Here is a 23,744-nt window from a genome sequence, read left to right as displayed (position 1 = left end):
ACACACGCAGAGGAGGTGTGTGCATGTGAGCTGTAGTCCCTGGAGCTTTAGATAAACCCATTTTTCTATCACGAATTCATTTACAACTAAAGAAAGCAGCACACAGGAATATTTGAGACTCTCCTTTTGATAATAATTTCCATTATCGTTTGAATGGGAGAAATTCCAAGCTTAAAGCCTGGTCCGGGCAGAGGACAGAGGGGTCTGCGTTCTGCAGAGTGCAGTCTGCAGAAGCTGGTTGTACGTGCTGCCGTATAAACCACGTGTCAGAACAGGGATTCTGTCCAAAGCTGCAGCGGACACTCACCCTTCCCCGAGCACAGTACGCCATCTGCCGATTCGCACAGACTCCTGCTCTGTTCCTCCGTCAGGTTACATTTCCGCGGATGCTGGCAGAGCTTCCCGAACCATCCTCGCCCACAAATGCAGCGACCGCAGGAACACGTGCCGTGGCCTGCGAGGCAACCACAGGGTGGGGTGAAAGGAGTAGATGGGCAAAGAGCCAGCTGAGTCACAGTCTTTAGGAAAGAAATATGTAAACCAGAGTATCTCATTTCCTATCAAGACAACACACTTTCTCCTTACGCACAGTTTGGCGTGTGAGTGTTTAAAAGAACTTCGCAACAGAGTTCTAGCTGAACACAATCCTCTTGAATGTCGTGAATGTTGCATCAGAGATGGATTCAAGAGAGAAAAGAAAGCTTGAATCAATTTAAAGTGGATTGTGACCATCCTTTCTTGATACACAATACTTCCCCATTTGCATTTTTATCAGGATGGAGTCTTCAGGCTTTTCCTCACTGTGCACGCCCTGACACCCAGACCAATCTGCAAGGCTAGTCACGTCACCACTGCCTGCCCCATTTATTGATTACTCTCCTATCACTTACAAATAAAAACCAAAGGTTCACCTCCAGACAAATGGCATCTGGTATTATATTACTCTCTCCCTGTGCTCCTCTGCTTGCTAATAAGAACAGATATAAGTGTAAGTAATGGTGTCTCCCTATCGCTGTATAGAAGTTAAAAACAGCACGAGGCTTAGACTCATATCTTTTCCTCCCTTTTGTTTCTGTCATTGGCTCCTGGTTTGGGGATGTTTATCTTTGGTGTGTACGCAACATTATATCTGTGACACTTATACACTGGCATATACATCTGACTAGTCTCTGGCCACCAACACTCCATTCAATTGCATCCTCTTCCATGTTAATTTCTCTTTCTTCCCATCAATGCTCTATTCTTTTTCTATATGTGCATTACCTTACAGCCAGATCTCTCCAAAGAGAACAAACAAAACAGCTATTTGTTTGGCAAAATTTTACTAATTACTATGAACAGAGCATTTTTCTAGGCATCAGGGGATGCAAAATCAAATATGATGGACATGGTGGTCCCTGCCTTACTTGCAGGGACATATCAAATCGTCATTCAGACTGCTCAACCCCACTGCATCTTTTGAGACCATTCTGCCTTGACCATTTGCTCTGGCAGGATCTTCAATAGTAAATTTCTTCCATCTGCCTCTTCCTACACTCATTTCTGCACAAGGAGGGATTGGGGGCCAATATTTAATTGTTTGCAATTCATTTTTAAGATTAAAAAACCTAAGTACTCATGACCCAAGTGATATTTCTCTGTAACACGTGACCATCTGGAAGCGAATGGAAAGCAAATGGGAGGCAAACTTAGAAGACACCTGGATTAACAGACCTATTTTTGCCAGCCTCTTCTTGTCCATATGCTGATTTATTGAACTGCATCTCACCACAGCCCTTTGAGTCAAGCATTATCACCATTTTACAGTCAGGAAACTAAGGCTCAGAGAGATTAAGTTATTTTTCCTCAAATCACACAACTCAACCATACAGGATCAGAACCTGACTCCAGTTTTCTCTAATTTCAATGTCCCCTCGTTTTCCACGTCACACTGACTGTATATTTCATTTTGGAAAATAAACAATGACTATCAATCTGAGACACGTAGGAGCCTTTTCTTAATTCCTGTCTTTTTAAACTGCGCATAGTATGAAGGTATACATTTGACGTTCGTGGGCACTTGCTTCTTAAGAAGTCTCTCCTATATTGGTTTTCATGACATTGGACTTTCCTGACCCTTTCAACCCTCCTCCTTCATCTACTTATTCCTCTACTTTTTGTCTCACCCGATTAATGTAGGAATCCCCTGATTGTCTATCCTTAATCATCTTCTCTTATCTCTCTACCATCTCTCTCTTGAAAAATTCATCAAATCATAGGATTTCAGATAAGCACAATGATTGCAGGGCTCTATCTCCAGCCCCTCAATCTCTCTGAAATTCCTCTCCCGTGATTCCATACTTCGTATTCTACTAGCATCAGAAATTGATACATTGAGACCTGCATGTATAATTTTCTTTCCAAAAGCTACTCTTCTGTATCACCCATCTCTTTTAACAGCCCAACTCTCCTTCTAGCCAACCAGTTCAAAATGATTCAGATCATACTTGACTCTCTCTCACTTCCCTCACCCAAAGAGCTGCCAGATCGTGTTGAAACCACCTCAAAATTTCCACTCCTATCACCATCAGAGACCTTTGAGAAACCTTCTATCACGTCTTTCTCCAATATTCTCACTCAGCTTCCCATAACATGACTCTACTCACATCACAGCCTTGAGATCTAGGACTGTGTGACTCCCTAATGCTTATGGGATGAAGTTCACCTACTTTAACCTTCCTTATGTCTTAGGTTCCTGAAGTAGATTCCCAGCTGCTTCTCCAGTCTTACTTCTTCTCCCCTTCATACACTTCCTGACCCACTCATCTTTCCCGACATAGTTCTGGTGTTTTGCAGACTTCATGACTTTGGTGAGACAGGAATCCATGCCTTCTACTCTACACAACGAGATCCTGCTTAATTTTCAAAACTCAGGGAAAGTGACTACACCTCTGGAAGATTTTTCTAATATCCCCAAGTGGAATTCATCTTCCCCTCCTCTGAATTTCTATACTATCTTATTTTTCACCTCTTGTGTAACATTTTTGTCTTCTACCTCGTAATATGCAGTTATGTATCAGATAGACCCATTACTTGACTGAATTCTCTGATGGTAGGAATCACGTCTGATCCATCACTATAGTCTCCAGAGTGCCAAGCACTGCCTTAGACATAGCAGATCCTCAAAAAACACTTGTAGAGTAAGGTTAGTTTTCAACAAAATCCCCTTCTTATTTTTTCCCACAAATCCCAACTGACAACCATAAACTGAATACAGGACATGTTTACAGGTCATCTGGCTAATAAACTGTCCTTCAAAGTCAATGGACTGTTCTTAGATGGCTCTGTTTTATTTCTATGGCCTTAGAGTGGAATGAAGTTAGCAAATCTGTGTAAGAGTTACATATTCGATGAATCGTTATGAAACTGATTCTATCTTGACTTCTCCAATAAAACAAAAGTCCACTTAAAGTGAAGCCTACTTAAGAAGTTCAAAACAAGTTATCCAAGTTATCCACCTTTGGAGGCAGATAATGTGTGATACAAAAGGAAGAAGGAGGAGGAGGAGGAAGAGAAAGAGAGCTTTTTAGCATCAATACCAGCCAGCTATGGGCTTTTCAAATGTTTATGCTTCTTACGAGCCCTGGGTTAGTAAGAATTACCATCATTTGACATAATTGGAATAATCTAATCTCTATGGCGGAGAAAGACATTCTGCCTTTGATTTAGGATCTCATTGAGAATGACTAAATGATGCCTCACCACAAGTAATTTAATGTAACATTTATATGCAAGGAAATAGGAGATTGTTTTTCACTTATTAGCTCATTTATCACATCCTTCCAGAGAGTTAAGTTGGCATCTAGCCCAGACAATGGTCAAAATGCACTGGTATTTAAATGTTTTGCTTTGCTATTTACATGACTCCTCTTTACTTAAAAAATGTTTTTTTAAGGCTTTCAATAATATCTTCTTTATAAACTCTAATAATTTAGTCATCCACTCAAGAACTTTTTATTATGTACTAGGCATTTTACTAGCTCTACTCTCATGGGCTTATAGGCTACCAGGGGAGAAAACAAATAACAACGAGGAAACAAATACACTTGAGCTATGGAAGAATTAAGGAGGGTGTTGGTAGATTCAGCAGAGAGAACATTATTAACTGCAGTGGCCAGCTCTCTGACACCCAGCGGCTGAGAAAGAGCCAGATAGCTAACGTTCTGGAAAAGCTAATGAAGATCCTCGGAATAAGAAAGAGCTTCACGTGTTATAGGCAGTGAAAAAAAGGCCAATGTATTTGAAGAGTAATGAGTAAGAAAAAATGAAAAAATAATAAAGTTGGAGAAATATTTAGGAATGAGAACATAGAAAATGACTTTTTCTTGGTAAGGCGTCTACATTTTATTCCAGGAGGAAGGGGAAATCATAGAAAGGTGTTATGCGAGAGAGGGATGTGTTATAATTTATGGTTTGCAAATTCATTTTGGCAACTGGGTGGGAGAAATTAAGGTGTGTTGGGAGGAAGTGAGGATGGGGAAAGTGAGAGAGTATTGCAGAGTCCAAGTGAAAGGTGATGCAGGCTTCAAGCAGGGTGGTGGCAGTGCAAATGGGGAGAAGTGGCTGGAGATCTACGTCAATGGGGGTACCCATGGAACTTGCTGCTGGATTGTACGTGGCAGGTGAGACAAAGAAAGGACTAGTTTTCTGACTCAAGAAATCCTGTGAATAACGATGCTGTCTAATAGATATGGAAGCTGCAGGAGGGAAAGTTTGAGGGCAGAAAATCAGTTCCATTTTGAACCTTGTGTGTCTGAGATACTCTTAAGACAACCAAGGAGAGGCCAAGTAAGCAGCTGACACAAACCTGGCGTTTGAGGACAGGTTGGAGCTAGGTCTGTATGTGTTGGAGTTTCCAAAAGGAGATGGCATTTAAAGCTTTAGAAGTGAATGAGCCCACCTAGGGAGAGATAAGTCTTGAGAAACTCCAATATTTAGGGTAGGATAGAGGGGAGAAGCCAGACAAGTAGCGTCCTCCAGTCAAGAAGAAGAAAGATGAGATGACTGTGTTGTCTTGTAAGATGACAAGGAGCATATTCCATAAAGGAGGCCTATTGAGTAGAATGGTCCTGAAAATTGGAGTTAAAAAAAAAAAAGACCATAAAGGTCAGAAGAGTAGTTTCAGTCAACTTTTGCCAGACCAACCCTACTAAGTTGTCTCTTAGGCCTATGAGTGGAACATCCAGGGGTAGCAGAACTGGGAGAATCATCTATATGCACCATTCAGTGAGAACAACATCTCTGCTTGGTGGTAGAATCCACAGTGAGGTTATCTGTGTATAATAAGTGTGTGATAGATCATTCAAGAATGAACCTGTAGAGAGAACCAGCCTAAATGAATCATTTGAAGTCCACTAAATCTGCCTTCATGTAACTTCCCAACTCTTCATACAGGCGAGCAATTTTCCATTCAATTTTCATTTCCATTGCCATTCATCCTCTCCCTGACACTTACCTCCTGGCATCTGGCACTCCCCCCTAGCAACAGAAATTTTTCTTCCTATTCTCTTCCCTTCCCCCACACCAAAATATTCACCAAGAATGCTCTGGATAGGTGTTGTCCAATGTAGTAATCACTAGTCAATGTGACCATTTAAATTTATTAACATTCAGTAAAATTTAAAATTCAGTTTCTCAGTTGCACTAGTCACATTTCAAGTGTTCAACAGCCATGTGTGGTCAGTGGCTACTGTATCGAATAAGGCAGATGTGGAACATTCCTATCATCTTTGAAAATTCTATTGAACAGTGATGCTCTAGACAATGACATTTCCAATGAATCCCTGGGCTCTGAGACACACTTCCTCAATACACTGCAGTGACGGTTCTCAATTAGGAAACTGACACATGAAGGTATCTAATTGCATCAGATACTACATACTGCCTGCCCAATACTCTTTTCCCATTGTTAATACTAGGGGAAGCCTCATTATTTTTCAGAGAGGTGATAATAGTTCATCTGGAAAATATTTGATTACTCAGGCTCCTTTTGACCTAGAGGTGCCCCTAGGACTTAGCTCTAATAAGTGAGATATAAGAGAAAATCTCTTGGGTGAGGTTTCCAGGAAAGCTATTGTCTTCCAAAGAAAATGGAACAGACTCAGCTAGCATGTTACCCTTTGCCCTTTGTCCTATTTTCCCTTTCTTCTTTCCTGGAAGATGAGCACAATGGGAGATTTTCAAGGAGCATGACAACAAGTCATACTCGAAGGGCAGAGAGGAAATGAAGAGAGAGGGTGTGTGGGACTCTGACGGCTCTCAGGTAGTTACCTCACCATCCATCCATCCCTGAAGTGACAATCTGCAGGCCTGTAGCTGAACACAGTCCTAACTGGTTGTGTGGTGAGGCCATTCAGGATGGCTGCGCCCCTGCTCTCTGTACATCCCCTGCTCGACCAGTCCCTCCTTCACTCACTTGACCATCCAATCCTCTTAATTATAGGCTTAATAAACATACTGTATATGTACTGGCCCCTTGCCCCAGCCACTGGTTTCCCTGGTAACTGATGAGCCAACCTGACATCAGTTCCGCCCATAAATGGTAACCTCCTCCTCCCTGGAGTAGCAAAAATTGCTGCCATGTCCTGATGTCGGCCATAAATGGTGCGGTGTCACTCCAGGACCTTTTGCTGCAGACTTGTAAGATCCCCTGCCCGATAAACGACTGATGTCTCTTTGTTCAGTCTCCAGGTTGGGCAACTACAAAGCTTATAGGCCTGCAGGGTGCATCCCAACACTGGTACACTTACAAACTCAGGAAAGAGGTTTGTGATTTTAAGATGTAATTTGGAGATAATCACACTGCTACCCACATTGTCCAGCTAAGAAAGGCGTGGCCTGAGTGAGTGGTCTGAACCTTCCTCAATGTGAGAATTCCAGCAATGCCTGGGAAGGGGGTGGTGGTCACTGCACTCATACTCTCAGGCTGCCTGATCTTCTTCAAATTGCAGCTACAAACCAAAGAACTCCCTGAAGAAATGAAATGTGAACTGATTGTATAATTAATAGGTGGCTCTTCATTATCCCTTCTTGTTCTTAAACTGTACTCATAGTCTCATTTCAGAAGCAGAGAGGACAAAGCAGAGAAAAGCAATAACCAGTCCACTCCTTAGTCTCATCCTGGGTATGTGGAGTACAGGAGGGAGATCTCTGGTTTAGCTTATATTAGTTCAAAACAATTAAACACACGTGAGCCAACATGTAGATATATTTTCCTTATGAAATCTTAAAATCAAGTACCCTAAAAATGAATACATCTTAGGGACTACCTCTCTGGATGAAGTGTGTTTTTCTTTCAGTAGTGACATCTGATTTTAAAAATCCATGCATTTGTAGGTCACATAAAATTTTTATTGTTAATAGGGATGTTTTGAGAAGATCCACATGTGGTCTATGATCATTGAACATGACTTACCAGTAAGTAAGTGAGGCATGGTCTTACTTCCTATTGACTTTCTCTTTGCCAGTCACTGTCATGACCCTCATTTTCAGGTTGTAATTTTGGTGTAATCAAAACTGAACTGCTTAAAATTATGTAATTGCTTACATTCACCTTCAGGTACAGCTGCTAATTTATCCCAGCCTCCCAGAATTGGTTTAATCGCTTTCAGCGTTTATTGTTGGGAAGGTGGATAAAAATCTTTGGCTCTTAGGTCTCATGAGCCTGCTGATTCGGTAGGTTTACAGTTATTTTTGGTTTTACTTATTCCTTGTTTGCTAAAGTGCTCAGGGAGTCCCTGCTTTGGAGCCAGGGACCCGCATTTTGATCTCTGGCCACACGGTAGAAACGTGCTTCTTGTCCGTCCCTCCAGGTGAAAGGTCACAGACACTATGGCTCGGTGTCTGGCAGTGAACTGAGAAAATTACCCATATTAGTGATGTCAATTTTGTTCTCGGAAGCTACACCAGAGGGATGATGTTAATGTGTTTCACACACTCCTAGTAGTGAGATTCGTTCCCCACTGGCTGCCACATGATGGGGAGACCAAATGCTTTGAACAAAGTAGCTGCCATCCTTCCTCAAGGCACAGAACTGCTGATTCGTATGATGCCAACTTCCTTCCAAAACATTCTGTAGCTGGTGAATCAAGAAATCTAAAACAGATGTAATTTTTTGTCCTGTTTTGGAGATGGACACTTCAATGAACTCCGTATCGCACAGATGCTGAGGCTTCTGTGGCTTAGAAGTCTTATGCCCCATAGGAGCCCAAAATCTCTTCTAACTATTCCTTAAGCATAGCTTCCAGAAAACCTGCAAGGGACATGCCTGGTGGCAGAGTCACAGCACTCATGGAAGCCAAAAACCATGGCATTCCCATAAGACATTCATAGTTCATTCACAATCCCTCCCAATCTAGTTGAAATTTATCGATCATAGGTCACATTACCATGAGCAATGTTGCCTGGTAACATTGGCATCTACCATCTTCTTCTGTTTCCAGGGAGCTGGAGTGGGGAGGTTAACAGAGGGTCAGAGTCTCTTGCAGCAAGGTAAAGGGTTTTGTTAGCCTGTTGTCCATATTATTTCTAATACTGTCTCCAATACATCCAAGTTTTTCCATCTTTACCGTCCTCCATCTAGCTAAACCACCTTCATCTCTCACCACTCATCTCCTAAATCCACGTTCACCCACCAACCCCACAAATACACACTCCTCCCAGCAATCCAAACTTCACCTGGCAGCCAGAGGTACTTTTTAAACAGAGTGATAACGCTATTGTCTTGTGTAAACTCCTTGTATGGCTTCCGATCATCGCTTGAGTAAAGCCCCAAATCATTAACACGGTTTACAAAATCTGTCATACCCTGCTCCCCTTTGCATTCTCATCTCCTATCACACAGGGTTTCTCTCCAGTTCTCAAAAACCCCTTGAACATGTCACCCTCCCTTCCCGCATATGCCTCGGCACACTGTTCTGTGACTCCTGGGTCACACCCATCTCTCCTCACCTGGCTACGTTCTATGCATTCAATTACCAAGTATGGTGGTCATGATGCTTAGCTGATTAATACATGTCAAGCACATGTCATGCATCATATAGTTTTTACCAAATGTGAAGGCATTAGCGAAGCCTTCCGTAGCCTCCAGTCTATGTCAAAGCCCCTATCATGTATGTTTCCATTGAACTAGTGCTTCTTCTTTCAGACCATCCACCTCATTACCCTTCCTTTCTCAATGTTACCCTTCAAGCATAATCATCAACTCCAATAGATTCACCACTGAATCTCCAGGGCTGGCAAACAGTTTTTGAGCTGTTTGAGCTGGAGCTCAACAAATATTTCTTGAATTAAAGAAAAAAATAAACGATTACCTCAGTTTCAACCATGCAGAATGTGGAGGAATTTCCACATTGGAAATATTTATTCGAATTTGAAGAGTATGAAGCCAGGAGGGAATGATGCTAAGAAATCATCTTGGCAGACACTGACCTCAAGATAAAAGAGGAAGAAAGAAGCGGAGATTACTCGAGGACAGTAAACAGTGAGCAGAAAAGACAGGCAAAGGCCATTTCTAGGGAAGTGCTAAGATTTACTGGTAAGCTCTGAGAGATGAGTAAGAAAAAAGATCAAGTGGTTATGAGAGAAGTGAGAGAAGAAACAGGGGGAAGGTGTTTCTGAGGCCCAGGAGACCATGTCAAGGGGGATTCTGAGTAACCACAGCTCTATGCTGAAAAGCGGTCACGTAGAATGAGACCTGAATGGCACCCTGGATTTGGGCAACTAAGAATTACGAAAAACCCCAGGGAGTCAGTTATACAGAATGGTGGGAGACAGAGCAAGTTTCCATGGGTTGAAGATTGAACCAAGAGGAATGCAGACATACAGGTCAGAGGTAAAGGCATCAAGGAGATCAAAAATATTTAAGGACATGCTTGTGTTTGAGGGGCAGTGCTGGCCTTTACACGGAGTAAGTATGCAATGCGTATTTACTGATTTAATTATTACATGATAGGATATTATTAAATAAGAAGAGATGTTCTTATGATAACGGATATTTTTAGATAGACTGAGAAATACAGAAACTTCGGCGATGCATGCTCTTATTCAAGCCCTAACGGCCAGTGTCTTCTTACCTGTGCTCCTCCCTGCTTGCAAACCCATGAGAAGCTTCTCCATGGAAGGTGCCCTGCTGAGTAAGAGCCACTAAAAATACTTCTGAGATGCACATGGCCACTTTGATTTGGTAGCTCAGTGGCAAGTGTGAGGATAGAAACTGCACCATGCAAAAACAACAGACAGGAGAATTCATCTATGCCGTCCAAAATTGAAGACAAGACAGTCACAATTCTGAATAAACTGTGGCTACAAAAGGAATAACCAAGCAAACGTGGAGCTCTGTTCTGTGTCGCATAGAGTTTACTGGAATCCACAGCATAAAATTCCACCTGAGAGGTTATGTCTATCATTCTCTCTATAGGTATATAACACTAATGATAATAATATCTAATGTATATAACATATGACACATGTGCTAAGTACTTTATACACATTAACTCACTTAATCTCACGATAACCCTACAAGAGACATATATTATAATCATCTTTTATAGGTGAGAAATGGGGGTTATGTAAATTGCCTCAGGTCATATGGGGAGTAAGTGGCAGAACCAAGGTTGGAACCAAGAAAGCCTCATGTCTGTAGTCTTAACTACTGTACTATATTGTCATTTACATTTCTAAATAGTTAAGTACATTTATATAAATGTTTGTGAAAGGAACCTGTGATCCCCTTATCAGCGGGTTTACTATGTCATATACTTTAACACTGAAATTATTTACATTCAAACTTGTTAATTAATGGCATGTTTCTTGTAATTTCTGTCCAGAGAGCAGCTGAGACATAAATGAAATTCAAGGCTATAATAGCCAAGGCTCAAATAATTCCTTCCATAAAGCAGTGCTCAGAAAATAGAGAAATTAAAAATCACAGTACCTTGAGTACTGGAGGCCAAGTGCAAAACTCACGTGGGAGGTGATGTTTCCAGTGAGAACACATGAATTACAGTTGATCTTCACTATTCGAAGATTTCATATTTGATAACTTGCCTACTCGCTAAAATTTATTTGTATTCCTGAAATCAACACTCGAGAAGCTTTCCAGGTCATTTGAGAACACGGGCCGAATGGTAAAAAAATTGAGTTGCCTGAGGTTCACATTCCCAGCAAAGATCAAAGAAGGTCACACTCTGCCTTCTTTGTTCAGCTCTTACACTGTAAACAAGTGTCCTTTTCCCAATATACTTGGTGCTGTACATTTTGCATTTTTGTGCTTTTTGTTGGCGATTTCAATGTTTTTAGATGGCTCCCAAGTACAGTGCTGAAGTGCTATCCAGTGTCCCTAAGTGCAAAAAAGGCTGCGATGTGCCTTACGGAGAAAATCCGTGAGCCAAATAATCTTCATTCGGGCGTGAGTTATAGGGCTGTTGGCCGAGTTCAATGTTAATAAATCAACTACATATGACACAATATGTCTTTACATAGACACACACATAAAACAAGGTTATGTATTGATTGGCTGATAAAAATGCTGCAAACAGGGGCAGGAACCTAGCTAGGCCCGTATTTCCCTCAGGAGCAGTGAGTATTTGCCAAATCCCTGTTCAAGACAACTTTATAGACCGCAGCCACCATGAATACCAAGACTAGACTTATCCTGTTGAGGAACACTAACAGAGCATCAGTGTGGACTGTAAGCTATGGGCAGCTTTTCTAGCTACATGTCGCTTCAGATACACATGAGCTGACCACTGAGGGGGACATCTCTCTCCCTCTCCTTCCTGGAACTATCTCCCTCCAAGCAATAGGACTGACTATCAGAGTAAAGAGTCACAAAAAAAACTACACACTGAAATGTGTACAGATGTGTGCATAGGCCCTAGTGCAGAACCTGTGGCAGAATTTAAGGCTCCAGGCTGTCAACTGGGCTGCAGAGCTCAGATGAAGCAGGAGAAGGTAAGTGAAGCCAATCGACAACCTTTTAAATTATTGGTATTGGACTTCCCTGGTGGCACAGTGATAAGAATCTACCTGCCAATGCAGGGGACATGGGTTCAAGCCCTGGTCCGGGAAGATTCCACATGCCGCAGAGCAGCTAAACCCGTGTGCCGCAACTACTGAGCCCACGCTCTAGAGCCCGCGAGCCACAACTACTGAGCCCGCGTGCCACAACTACTGAAGCCCACGTGCCTAGAGCCGAGGCTCTGCAACAAAGAGAAGCCACCGCAATGAGAAGCCCATGCACCGCATCGAAGAGTAGCCCCCGCTCGCCGCAACTAGGGAAAGCCCGCGTGCAGAAACGAAGACCGAATGCAGCCAAAAAAAAAAAGAAAGAAATTACTGGTATTATCTTAACCCTAAATCTCTCAAGGACATTATCTGAATGTCAAAGTGAAATTTAAGAATAACAACACAAAATATTTTCAAGAAAAATTTCCAAGGTGTGTTTCCTTTACCTACTTGAAAAATGTTCCAAGATCTTTCGGTCAGTAAAATGTCTTTAATACAATCTAAAATACGAAATTAAAATGCATAGATGATTTCCTAGAGCTGGTTGCTAAAATTTAAGAAGAAACACCAAGAGAATCCATCCAATTATAGAGATCAAAGATGCTTTGCTTATCTGATTACTATTGTACTAATATTTGTTGGCTGCTAGCTGACACAGGAGAAGCAGCAAAGTTTTTCCCAACTTTGAAAACACGTTTGTGCTCTGATAATTATGTTCCAATATCATCTATATTTGGGAAGATCAACCATCTAAGAATTAATCTCTAAATGTGTAAGCAAGGATCTCCCAAATCGTAGCCAAGGCTCTACCAGGAGGATAAGATATATTAGCCTGTCTCTGGCTACTGCCTAGGCTACTGTGCCACATCCTGTATCCAATCAAAGAGAGGATGGATTGTCGGTAGGAAAATTAGCCAGTGGTAAAGAATAAGAATCTGCACTATCCAGAGAGGATAGACCACCCGGCGTGAGAGCTGCGGTCCTTCCGCATGTGTATTCTGCAGGGATCCCCCGGCAACGTCATCCTTTCTGTTATGATGACTTTCACTTGGCACCCCCTGGGTTCTCTGCCCCGAGGTTTCCTCCAGCCACAGAAGCCTGCTCTGATCCTGTACCTGTGAGGCATGCTGGATGTGGCCTGGCAGTTAACGTCTCCTAGAAGCATTCCTCAACCAATGACTGATGATATAAGAATTGCGTGTTTTACTCGGGCTCCTAGAGTTCCATCCTCTGTGCTGGGATGAAGCTCCAGTTGACCACAGCAGTAACTGGGTTGACAGCACAGTCTTAATCGGCTGCCCCCTCCTCCATGCCACACTTTCCCACTCTCCTACCAGAAACTCCTTCCCCTTTCCAAGGACTTGCATCCAAATCCTTATCTCAGATTCTTACTTCTCATAGAGTTTCTCTACAAAAAAAAAATTCTAGTCTCTGGGGCAACTATATTTCTGATTGTATATCAAGTAATTGGTGTTCTTGTTTGTACATTGGTCTTTTACTAGTTTGGCTAATGGGAGTCATGGCCCTCTGGGACACAGAGGACTCTGGGTAGATGGACAAATCCAGAGTGTAGACACGCAGAGTCAAGAATCAGTCTAAAAAATTATCCCTTTGTGAGATGCTTTCTCACTTACCTAGTAAACATTTGATCTCTTCTAACAAGCAGATATATAGATTTGCTTTCATCTTTGGTTTCCTCCCCAAAGATAGAGAGAAAGAGAGATTCGCTGGGGGAAGGGAGGACTGGTCATTTAATGGGTATGTAGATATGACAGGTTTGTAAAATGTCAAGTACTTAACAACAACAATAAAAAGGACTATAATCTGTTTAGATATGTCTGATAACTAACACGAGTGAAAAGAGACTCTAAACTAAAAATAATATTGATATAAAGTCAAAACAGCGGGATATCACTCTGGGGGAAATTGTGGTTTAGAGAGAGATCTGTGAACTGAACTCCACAGCTCCAACCCTGAGTCTGGCACTTTTCAGTGATGGGACATTAACACCTCAAACCTCATTCACTTTTCCATTTGTGAAATGAGAAAAGCAGGAACTATCTCTGAGGATGTCTGTCATGGGAACTGCAAGAGAGAAACCACCCAGCCCAACAGTTATTAAAAAGGGCCTTTTCCCTTGGCTCACAGAGAAAGGAAAGAAGAAAATATTTTTGATCAAATTCCAAGTGTTTTATAGTTGGTTAGAGAGAGAGTAGCTAGACAGATATACATAGAGGTCAGAGAGATGATAGAGATGGGTGGTGTACCAGCCTTCCATCACTTGTATGTACATATGCGGGCTTCTCCCCCAATAGTGCCCAACTGCATTATGATAATTATCTTAAAGAGATACAGTTATATTATTTTAGTGTGATTCCATGTCCAGTTCACCTCAATTGTCCTGGAAACCTGGAAGGAACCGCAATCGGCATGCACCCTCTCTACAATACGGAGCTTTGCAAGACTGAACTAGAACCATGGTGACCCCCTTTCCCTCCCCTGGATGAAGCTCAGGTGGACACTGGCAACATTCTACCCCTGGGACTCTCCTTTCTGCTGTGTTAACCTTCGTGACGACCCTCATCTGCCTCATTCTTCCTTTGCACTGTTTATTACTTCAGTAAGTTCGTTTTGGGGTCTCAGAGCCATCATGGAAACTGAGTGTATATCTCTTGTGATTGTGTAATTAACTTGGAATATAGTCTTACTGCTTTATTTTCCAAGTCTCAGGTGATACTTCCCCGATCCGTTTTTATCAGTAATCGAAACTGTAAACTGGTTGAAGCAAACCCTTTCACTGTCTTCAGAGGACTTGGTTTAGTCTCCACCATCTTTTATCAATAGCATGCTTTATCCTGTCACATACATACACGTGGATTAAATCAAGAGGCCAAGGTCCTTACCAACCTAACGGTATACTGCTTTTAGGTCTAATTGTGTATTGCTTTTTGTTTATCGTCTTTGTAACAGAACTTTTTTAAAAAAAGAAGGAGAAGTAGGATAAGAAAGGCAGGTGAAGCAGACTGCACGTAGGGAGCAGAGGGCTGTGAGAATTGCTCACCTCCACAGACCACGCCGTCCAAGTCTTCGCAGCGGCGATCGTCACACTCACACGTCTTGCCATATACCCTGCCGCCTCCCGGTGGGTAGCAAGTGCATTCGCCACACTCACACTTACCTGCAAAACACAAAGGCAGAGTGCACTCAGTAGGAGGCTCACAGAATCAGGAAGGCTTTGAAAGGAAGCAAGCATCCTATTAGACTTCCTGGACCAGTTCTAGTCTGTGGCTGATAATAGCTCAGCAAATACCTTTTCCTACCTCCCTAAGGTTAAGCTGAAGGTCAGGCGCAAATGCCAAGGAGGTCGGTGGGAGCTGAAGTGACAACTCCTGGCTCATGTCGTTCCCATCTTCTACTTTCCACTTTCTGTTTCATTCATTTTTTTGTTTCATTCATTTTTGAAGAATAATCCAACTATTAAACTCTCTGGGTATTTCATATTCCACTTATGATGAGACCATTTAACATAACTGAGTCAATTTTATATATTTTGACATAATTTGCCATAATGTGGTCATTTAAAAAACTATTTTTAGTGTGGGTCTGTCTGCCACATCAGAAAAAAAATGTTCATAGGTACATTTCAACCTGATATTTTAGTGATGATTTGGCATCAATTTTTGAGTTCACAGAAGTCATTTCAACATGGAACACATGTCCGAGCGCATGTCCTAAATATCTATTATCCTTGACTTAAAGTTGAAAAGTATAAACATGTTTTGGAATGAGTTTGGTTCATAGTTTGGGGATTTCTTAACTATATATCTTTATGTTTATAAACAGTTAAGTCTTTATCTTTATGTCTTTTGTTATTTGTTATTATTTCTGGAGCTGTAACTATGCCTCAAACACTATAATTCCTTCAATTCTGTCATTTTGTTTTCATAATACCACACATTGACTAGCATTATCACTATCATTTTACTAAACAGGAAATGGAGACATACTGAGGCCAAGTTACTTTCCCTGGTGAACCAGTTCTTAAGGGACAGATTCAAAATTTATATCCATTCTCATTACACTTAAAGTTTGTGCATCTAAACATTAAGCCATATTGTATCTTAATATACTCATAATGCAGCACCAGAAAGTACATTTCTTTTTTCTGAGGAATTGGTACTGGTTTGCCAGAAATTCAGCTGAGTGACTACTCTGAGACATCTGTTACTCTCTGTCATTATCCCAACCATCATAATTACACACCCACTGAAATGATCATAAGATACTTCAGGGCTGACCCTGCAATGTTGTTAGTCATTCTGTTGCTGCATTTGTATCTCGTTAAAGAAATTCTGAGCTGGGATATGATGGAAGAAAGAAAAATTAGTATTTAGAATCATATAATTTCAGAGTTGTAATTAAACATAATCTAACGCAGTGACTCATAATCTTTTGTGGCAGAAATGGCGGGGTTATGGTCCCTTTGAGAATCCAGTGAAAGATATGGCGATAGATAATGTTGTTCTGGCCACCCTTCAACCCATCTCTCCTCCAACCTGGAGGCAGTGCCAAGTTCAGCAGGAGTCAGAGCCCCTCCTCTTTCCCCAATGATACCCCCTCTTCCTATGGACCGGCAGACGGAACAGAGACACGCCAGACGCTCTTGGCCGGGGCTTGGATTCATGAGGGTGAAAGCAAGGCACAGGGCTGTGGCAGAACGCCAAGTGTAACAGCACAGCAGTGAGCATCCAGGGGTAGGAGAGCTCGGCACACAGAGGCTGAAGTTTAAACGTGATGGCTGCAGGGGCTGGTTCTCGGCAGTGCCTTGCTTCGCTGGGGTGCTGCATGAACTGATTGTCCAAGCTTGTGTTCTGAGCCTAAACTCTTCTAATAAAATGATTTTTCATCCCAGTTAATGACCTCGGTTTCTGTTGTACGCAATCAAGAACTCTGACTGGTGGGGCTTCCCTGGTGGCGCTGTGGTTGGGAGTCCGCCTGCTCATGCAGGGGACCCGGGTTCGTGCCCTGGTCCAGGAGGATCCCGCGTGCCGCGGAGCGGCTGGGCCCGTGAGCCATGGCTGCTGGGCCTGCGTGTCCGGAGCCTGTGCTCCGCAACGGGAGAGGCCACAACAGTGAGAGGCCCACGTACCGCAAAAAAAAAAAAAGAAAGAACTCTGACTGGTAGACCCCAGATCTCTCCCTGGAAAAATATACCAGCACGTGTTTATTTGCTATAAAATGTCAGGAGGATCCATGACTTTCTGCAGTTTATTTAATAGATGAGGAAACTCAAGTATGCTGAGGCTAAAAGATGTGCTTAAGGCCAGCAAAGTAGACGTCAGCAGTATTGGTCCTAGAACCCAGATTTTCTGAGCCCTGGTTAATCCCCTGCTGTGCATAAACACACTGGTTCTCTCATAGGGAGATGTGTGAAGGACAACAACGATCCAGATCGTGGAGAGAGGCAAAATATAGGACCGTCAGCAGTGTGGCCCTGTATGGTTAACTAGTCCATGGTGGACAGATGTGGGAAACTTCACCCACATCATTCCTGACAGGTAATCCACTCCCAGTTACCAAGAAACAACACTTTTTAAGTGTGAGGGCATATGTATTTATGCTGACCATTTTATTAGCATTTTGAGGCATACAGGAAGTTTCCTGAATATGTATTATTGGCTTCTTTGAAATGGATGAACTAACTACTGGCATATGTGTTTAAATATCTCCATTTCACTGTTTTCATTCTGGATAGGGTCTTCTATTTCTCCCATCTCCCAATTTATCCGCCCCCCACCTTTTATACAGTTGGATAGCAAAGTGTTAATATATGGTCCTAGGTACCTTTTTTTCCTGATAGATTGTAATTCAAGCATCTGTTTAAAATATCAGACAATAATTAACCATTTTGCAATTCATTTTTTAGGCCGTGTGTCTGTTGGTGTTTTAAAAATATGTTAAGGCAAATACTAGCTAAATTAACTTTTTGTATGTAGCTGTAATTTAGTTTTTAGGATACAGAAGATTCTGATGGGATGGCAAAGCATTAAGAAAGGCTAATCTGTCACACACAGAAAGGTAAAGAAGAGTAAATTCTTCATGTGGTCCACATTTTAAAGGGCATTATTTTGCTGTCTCAGTTCACAACTTCACTCCATTCACTACCAGGACATAGACCTGCCAGGTGAATTTCCACTCATCCTTTAAGATCCAAAGTAAATTCCACCAAATCCATGACACTTGCACCCCCCTAATCACTCATCTTCACAAAAACATCAGAATTAACTGCACTTCTCATGTGTCCTCATAATGTTTAAACCAATATTTATTGTACAGATGCACTAAATAATAATCACATGTAAATAGTTTGGTAACACTGACACAAAGCGTGAGCTTTAATGGAAGAACTTGAATTTAGAATAAGACGTTTCTCCCTGGAATGCAAAGGCATTTCCAATCACCTGAATACCTTCATTTGTGTTTTCCACAGTTACATCAATGAAATACGTTCCACAGCAAATTCATCACCTTTATTCACAAACTTACTCCTTTTCCTGCATTCTTTTATCCCGGAGAAGGTCGCTATTCATTTAATCTGTCACTGAGTCTTGAAAAAACTTGATGACATACTTGATGCCTTCCTTCTTTTAATTAACCACTCTTCTCCTTTCAATTTCAAATTTCATAAAATCTACTTTCTTAAAACATAGCTATGATGATGGAACTCCCCTTCCCGTGATGGTCCCACATGATCTTTAAGGCAGAGATCAAATTTCTCAACAGGGCTTTCTACACAAGATCCAACTCACCTTCCTAAGCTTATACCCAACAATCACAGTGCACTCATGTTCAGAGACTTTGTTTTTGTGCTCCATTTCTTCTCTCTGCCATGCACTCTACAACTTTCTCTATAAAATTCAACCTAGTGTTCAATAGCCAGCTTAAATCTGAAATCCTCTATAAACCCTTCCTTGCCATCCCTGTATGGTCACCTGGAAGATCTGTTCCTTCTCTCTGATCCCACAGTACTTGGTTCACACCGTTAGTAGATCAGTGAATGCACACTTTATACTAAATAAATACATGCCAGAACCCTACCATAAATAGTGATCTATTTATGGTCCAGGCTGATTTGTAACCTGTTAGCAGCCAGCAAAGTTCTCTGTTGAGGTAGTAGCAAACACAAGCCTCAGAATGGGAGAAAATATTTGCAAACGAAACAACTGACAAAGGATTAATCTCCAAAATATACAAGCAGCTCATGCAGCTCAATATCAAAACAACAAACAACCCAATCCAAAAATGGGCAGAAGACCTAAATAGACATTTCTCCAAAGAAGACACACAGATGGCCAACAAATACATGAAAAGATGCTCAACCTTAGTAACCATTAGAGAAATGCAAATCAAAACCACAATGAGGTATCACCTCACACCGGTCAGAATGGCCATCATCAAAAAATCTACAAATAATAAATGCTGGAGGGGGTGTGGAGAAAAGGGAACCCTCCTGCACTGTTGGTGGGAACGTAAACTGATACAGCCACTATGGAGAACAGTATGGAGGTTCCTTAAAATACTAAAAATAGAACTACCATATGACCCAGCAATCCCACTACCGGGCATATACCCAGAGAAAACCATAATTCAAAAAGATACATTTACCACAATGTTCACTGTGGCACTATTTACAATAGCCAGGACATGGAAGCATCCTAAATGTCCATCGAGAGATGAATGGATAAAGAAGATGTGGCACATATATACAATGGAATACTACTCAGCCATAAAAAGGAACGAAACTGAGTTATTTGTAGTGAGGTGGATGGACCTAGAATCTGTCATACAGAGTGAAGTAAGTCAGAAAGAGAAAAACAAATACCTTATGCTAACGCGCATATATGGAATTTTGAAAAGCGGTACTGATGAACCTAGTGGCAGGGCAGGAATAAAGACAAAGATGTACAGAACAGACTTGAGGGCACATGGGGGAGAAGGGGAAGCTGGCATGAAGAGAGAGAGCAGTAGTGACATATGTACACTACCAAATGTAAAACGGATGGCTAGCGGGAAGCTGCTGCATAGCACAGGGAGATCAGCTCGATGCTTTGTGAGGACCTAGAGGGGTGGGATAGGAAGGGTGGAAGGGAGGTTCAAGAGGGAGGGGATATGGGGATACATGTATACATATAGCTGATTCACTTTGTTGTGCAGCAGAAACTAACAAAACTTTGTAAACATTTATACTCCAATAAAGATGTGAAAATAAAACACTTAAAAAAATAAAAACAAATTCAGAAAGAAAAAATATAAGAAATTGAGTCTCCTCTCCTTTATTTACTAAATGGTAGTATTTCAATGATTAGTTTAATGTTATGGAGATGTAACTGTGGATTCTCAAATGATTATCCAATTAGTATTCTGATAAGTAAGAATGAAGGATAATGGAAGTTTGCAGGTCTAGCACTAGCAAGTACTCTGTTATATATAACAAATTGAGAGGAAAATCTAAAGAAAGATATATTCAAAAATGCAAATAAACCAAGTAATTTTTAAAAAGACAATCCAGGAACAGGATGAAAAGGATGGAAATAACTGTCTGAAAAGAAATTAATTCAGTCAACATCATCAATATCATCCAACCAAAACTTAACTGAAATTTACACTGAGTCTGCCCACTCCAGGTACATTTTAATAAACTTAACCTTTAAGGACATACAAAAAGTTAGTCCAAAGACATACTTTTATAATGGATTGCAATCCCTATGAATTGTATTTAAAGGCTATTATACACTAGCAAAGAAGGGTAATGAAGTAAAGCAGATACGTAGAAGTTCTGATTAAAACAGATTTTACTTAAGCATTTCAAATTTGACACTTCTACAAAATACAGGAAAACTTTAAGTCAGAACATGGACAAAAAGCACAGTTTACAGCTCATCTAGTTTATCCTGAAGATACAAAATTAAGAAAGACATTTAAAAACTTTTAATAGTAGAGGGAATACAGGTAAAGTACATGAGCACACACACCCTACAGGGTTACAGAAGGTTCCTGGAAAAGGTGAATTCGGAATGAGTCTTAAATGTTAATCAGGCAAAGAAGAAAGAAAATAAATTTTAAAGTAAGATTCAGTTAAAAGAATGGGCTCTGATTTTAAATAAATCTGGATTTTAATCCTGGCACATCCAATCTTAAATGTGATTCTTTGGAAGACTAAGTTAAACCTCATTTATTACGGCTACAGGATGGGGATAATAATGACACTGATCACGTAAGATTTTGGTTAGGCTAAATATTATTATACGTATCAAGTACATAGGACAGGACCTGACACATAGTAAGTGGTCCACAAATAACAGATATTATTATTTCTATTTTTATAATTAAAAAAACATAATGGGAGGCTTGAATTTCAGTAACTCACATAAAATCCATTCCTTTACTTTCTGATTCTATTTCTCTACAAAAATAAACCAACTGTATTTCCTGATCCAGAATGAGATTATTTAAGAACACCATATCATCAAATGCACCTGCTAGCCTGGGAACAGAAGGTACACTCTCTACAACCTTATTTTCTTCCACTTTTTAAAAGGGCAAAACCACACTTGCAGTACATGCTCAATATTTGGAGAGTAATTAGAGGCTCACATAAAACAGAAAAGAGATTAGCACTTTACTAACACAGTCCTCCTTTGCCTAAAATAAGAGGTTTACCATAGCAACCTGATTGTACTAGGAAAAGCTCCTGCCAAATGCATCCAAAGTTCCCTTGAAATTTCTATGAGAAAGAATTAAACACTTCAGAACTATAATATTCTGTACCATTTCATCTAAGTACAAATATTTTGTGTGTGAGAATAAAGTAATCAGACATTTGAAAGTGAAGAGGCAACTTTCACCTTCCATTTCAAAATGAGCAGTGGGACTTCTTATAATTCAAGCCACACTTTGACACTACATTTGCTAGCCAAGGAAGAGATGCTCGTAACTTTTTCAAAACATGGATAAATGTCAATCCTTCTATTTGTGTCTTCTTAGTATACAAGGATTAAAGTAATCAATCACAGACCTTTGTGAGGAAATAAGACATTTAAGCAAATGTTGTACTGATATAGTTTTCTGTTGTTTGCCCTTAGAGTGTCTAAAATTGAAACTGGGATATGGGAGTAGCAGGCTTCACTTTTCTCTAAAGGTTTTCCAAGGTATTGAGCAGAACTTCACAGAGGAAGTCTATTAGACCTCTAAGTAAGAGTATCTCGTTATTTCAACCTTAAGATTAGTTTCTATAACAATAACTAAAATTACTCAATTCATTTATTTCTAATAAACATTTTATAAATTAGGTAGCAATATCATACGTGTTTACCAATATAACTCAGGAACTATGCGATAGACCCAAGGTTAAAAAATCAGAGAAAGAATGAGGTTGGAAATGTGGAGCTTAAGTAATTAATCAATGTGGCCCATCCTGAATGAGTCAATATAAATTAGAGTAAGAATCTCATTCTTTGTGGCTGATAAACCCATTCACGGGACAGTGGGCAGTACCTTGCTTCAGAAACAAGGTTTTGGGATTCTGCAAACAAAAATCCTATCACATCCAGGCCTATGCCTGGTATTGAATTATTGATTCCATAGGGCATAAATAAACACATGCAATTGTAATTCACCATGAAAGACTCTATGGGACAAATGTCAAAGATAGAAACAGACAACAAATGCTATTCACTAGTGAAAGAGTTGATACAGAGAAACGTTTCTATAGAAAGTTTCTTGAAGATAAACTATATTTGGGAAAAAAAGGGATAAGGTAGAATCAGGCCTTAATCACTTTTAAATTCTTGCTGGTTTTGTTACTTTAAAACATTCAAAAGTGTGAGTGAACATATCACTTCCTTAACACACATTTCAGGAGTGCTAATTAAATTGATTTGAAACAAGCGTGGACTTTCTTCCCACATCAGGGATAATCAGAGAATTTACTTTACAAATTGAACAATGAAATCCATCTAACAATAAATAATACATTTCCATCAACAACAAGCTAATCTTTTAAAATGAAGAAAAAATACACCATAAAGCAATATTTTCTCCTGATAACTTATTTTTTAATTAGTCTTTATTTCTGAATCTACCAATATTAGTTTTCCCAAATCATAAAACATTAGAAAGAACATTGAGTATATATGTAAATGTATACATATATCAGAATGTATGAGTATACGTACATTTAAATTTGAAGCTATTGTAACTCCATGTGAGCAACTTATCCTCAAATGGCTCATGTAAAAAAAGTTCTTTGTACTATTCTTAAGTCTTCTAAGATCAAAAGTATCTCAAAATAAAAATAGTTAAAATTTTAAAAATATGCAAGTAAAATTCTAAACATAACTTATCTATGCAGCTAAATGTTTTTTAAAAAATAAAGTCTTATCAATAATTATGTATACACTTAGCCACATGTTTTACATTCACTTTTGGAAAGTATCCTTTAATGTCATATTCAGGATTTAAGCCAATTTTTTTCAGTAAAGCAATGTCAAATATATGCAGAGTCTGGGAATCATGTAGTCAAAAATGTCAGAAATTCAATAAACTTAAAATTTAAGGCTATAGTGACTTGCTTTAACTCTGTCATTTTATAGCACAGTTAACATATTCAGGATTAATAGGTAAGAGTTACAGGGAAACAG

The 23,744-nt window shown here is 40.3% G+C and overlaps 1 protein-coding gene across 5 annotated transcripts in view; it reads right to left on the bottom strand.

The window, feature by feature from the left end:
- The window catches only part of ITGBL1 (integrin subunit beta like 1), a 312,879-nt gene that overhangs the window by 102,626 nt on the left and 186,509 nt on the right, over positions 1–23,744 (bottom strand). For all 5 annotated transcript variants that reach the window (XM_060129219.1, XM_060129216.1, XM_060129218.1 and 2 more), the window contains exons 8-9: positions 15,107–15,223; positions 308–454 (exon numbers count right to left, since the gene is read on the bottom strand). In XM_060129219.1, the coding sequence (XP_059985202.1) occupies positions 308–454; positions 15,107–15,223 (264 nt within the window). The remainder of the gene's footprint in view (positions 1–307; positions 455–15,106; positions 15,224–23,744) is intronic.

The sequence above is a fragment of the Lagenorhynchus albirostris genome, chromosome 18, assembly GCF_949774975.1.
Source record: "Lagenorhynchus albirostris chromosome 18, mLagAlb1.1, whole genome shotgun sequence".
NCBI lineage: Eukaryota > Metazoa > Chordata > Mammalia > Artiodactyla > Delphinidae > Lagenorhynchus > Lagenorhynchus albirostris.
This window is presented reverse-complemented; position numbering and strand designations above follow the sequence as displayed.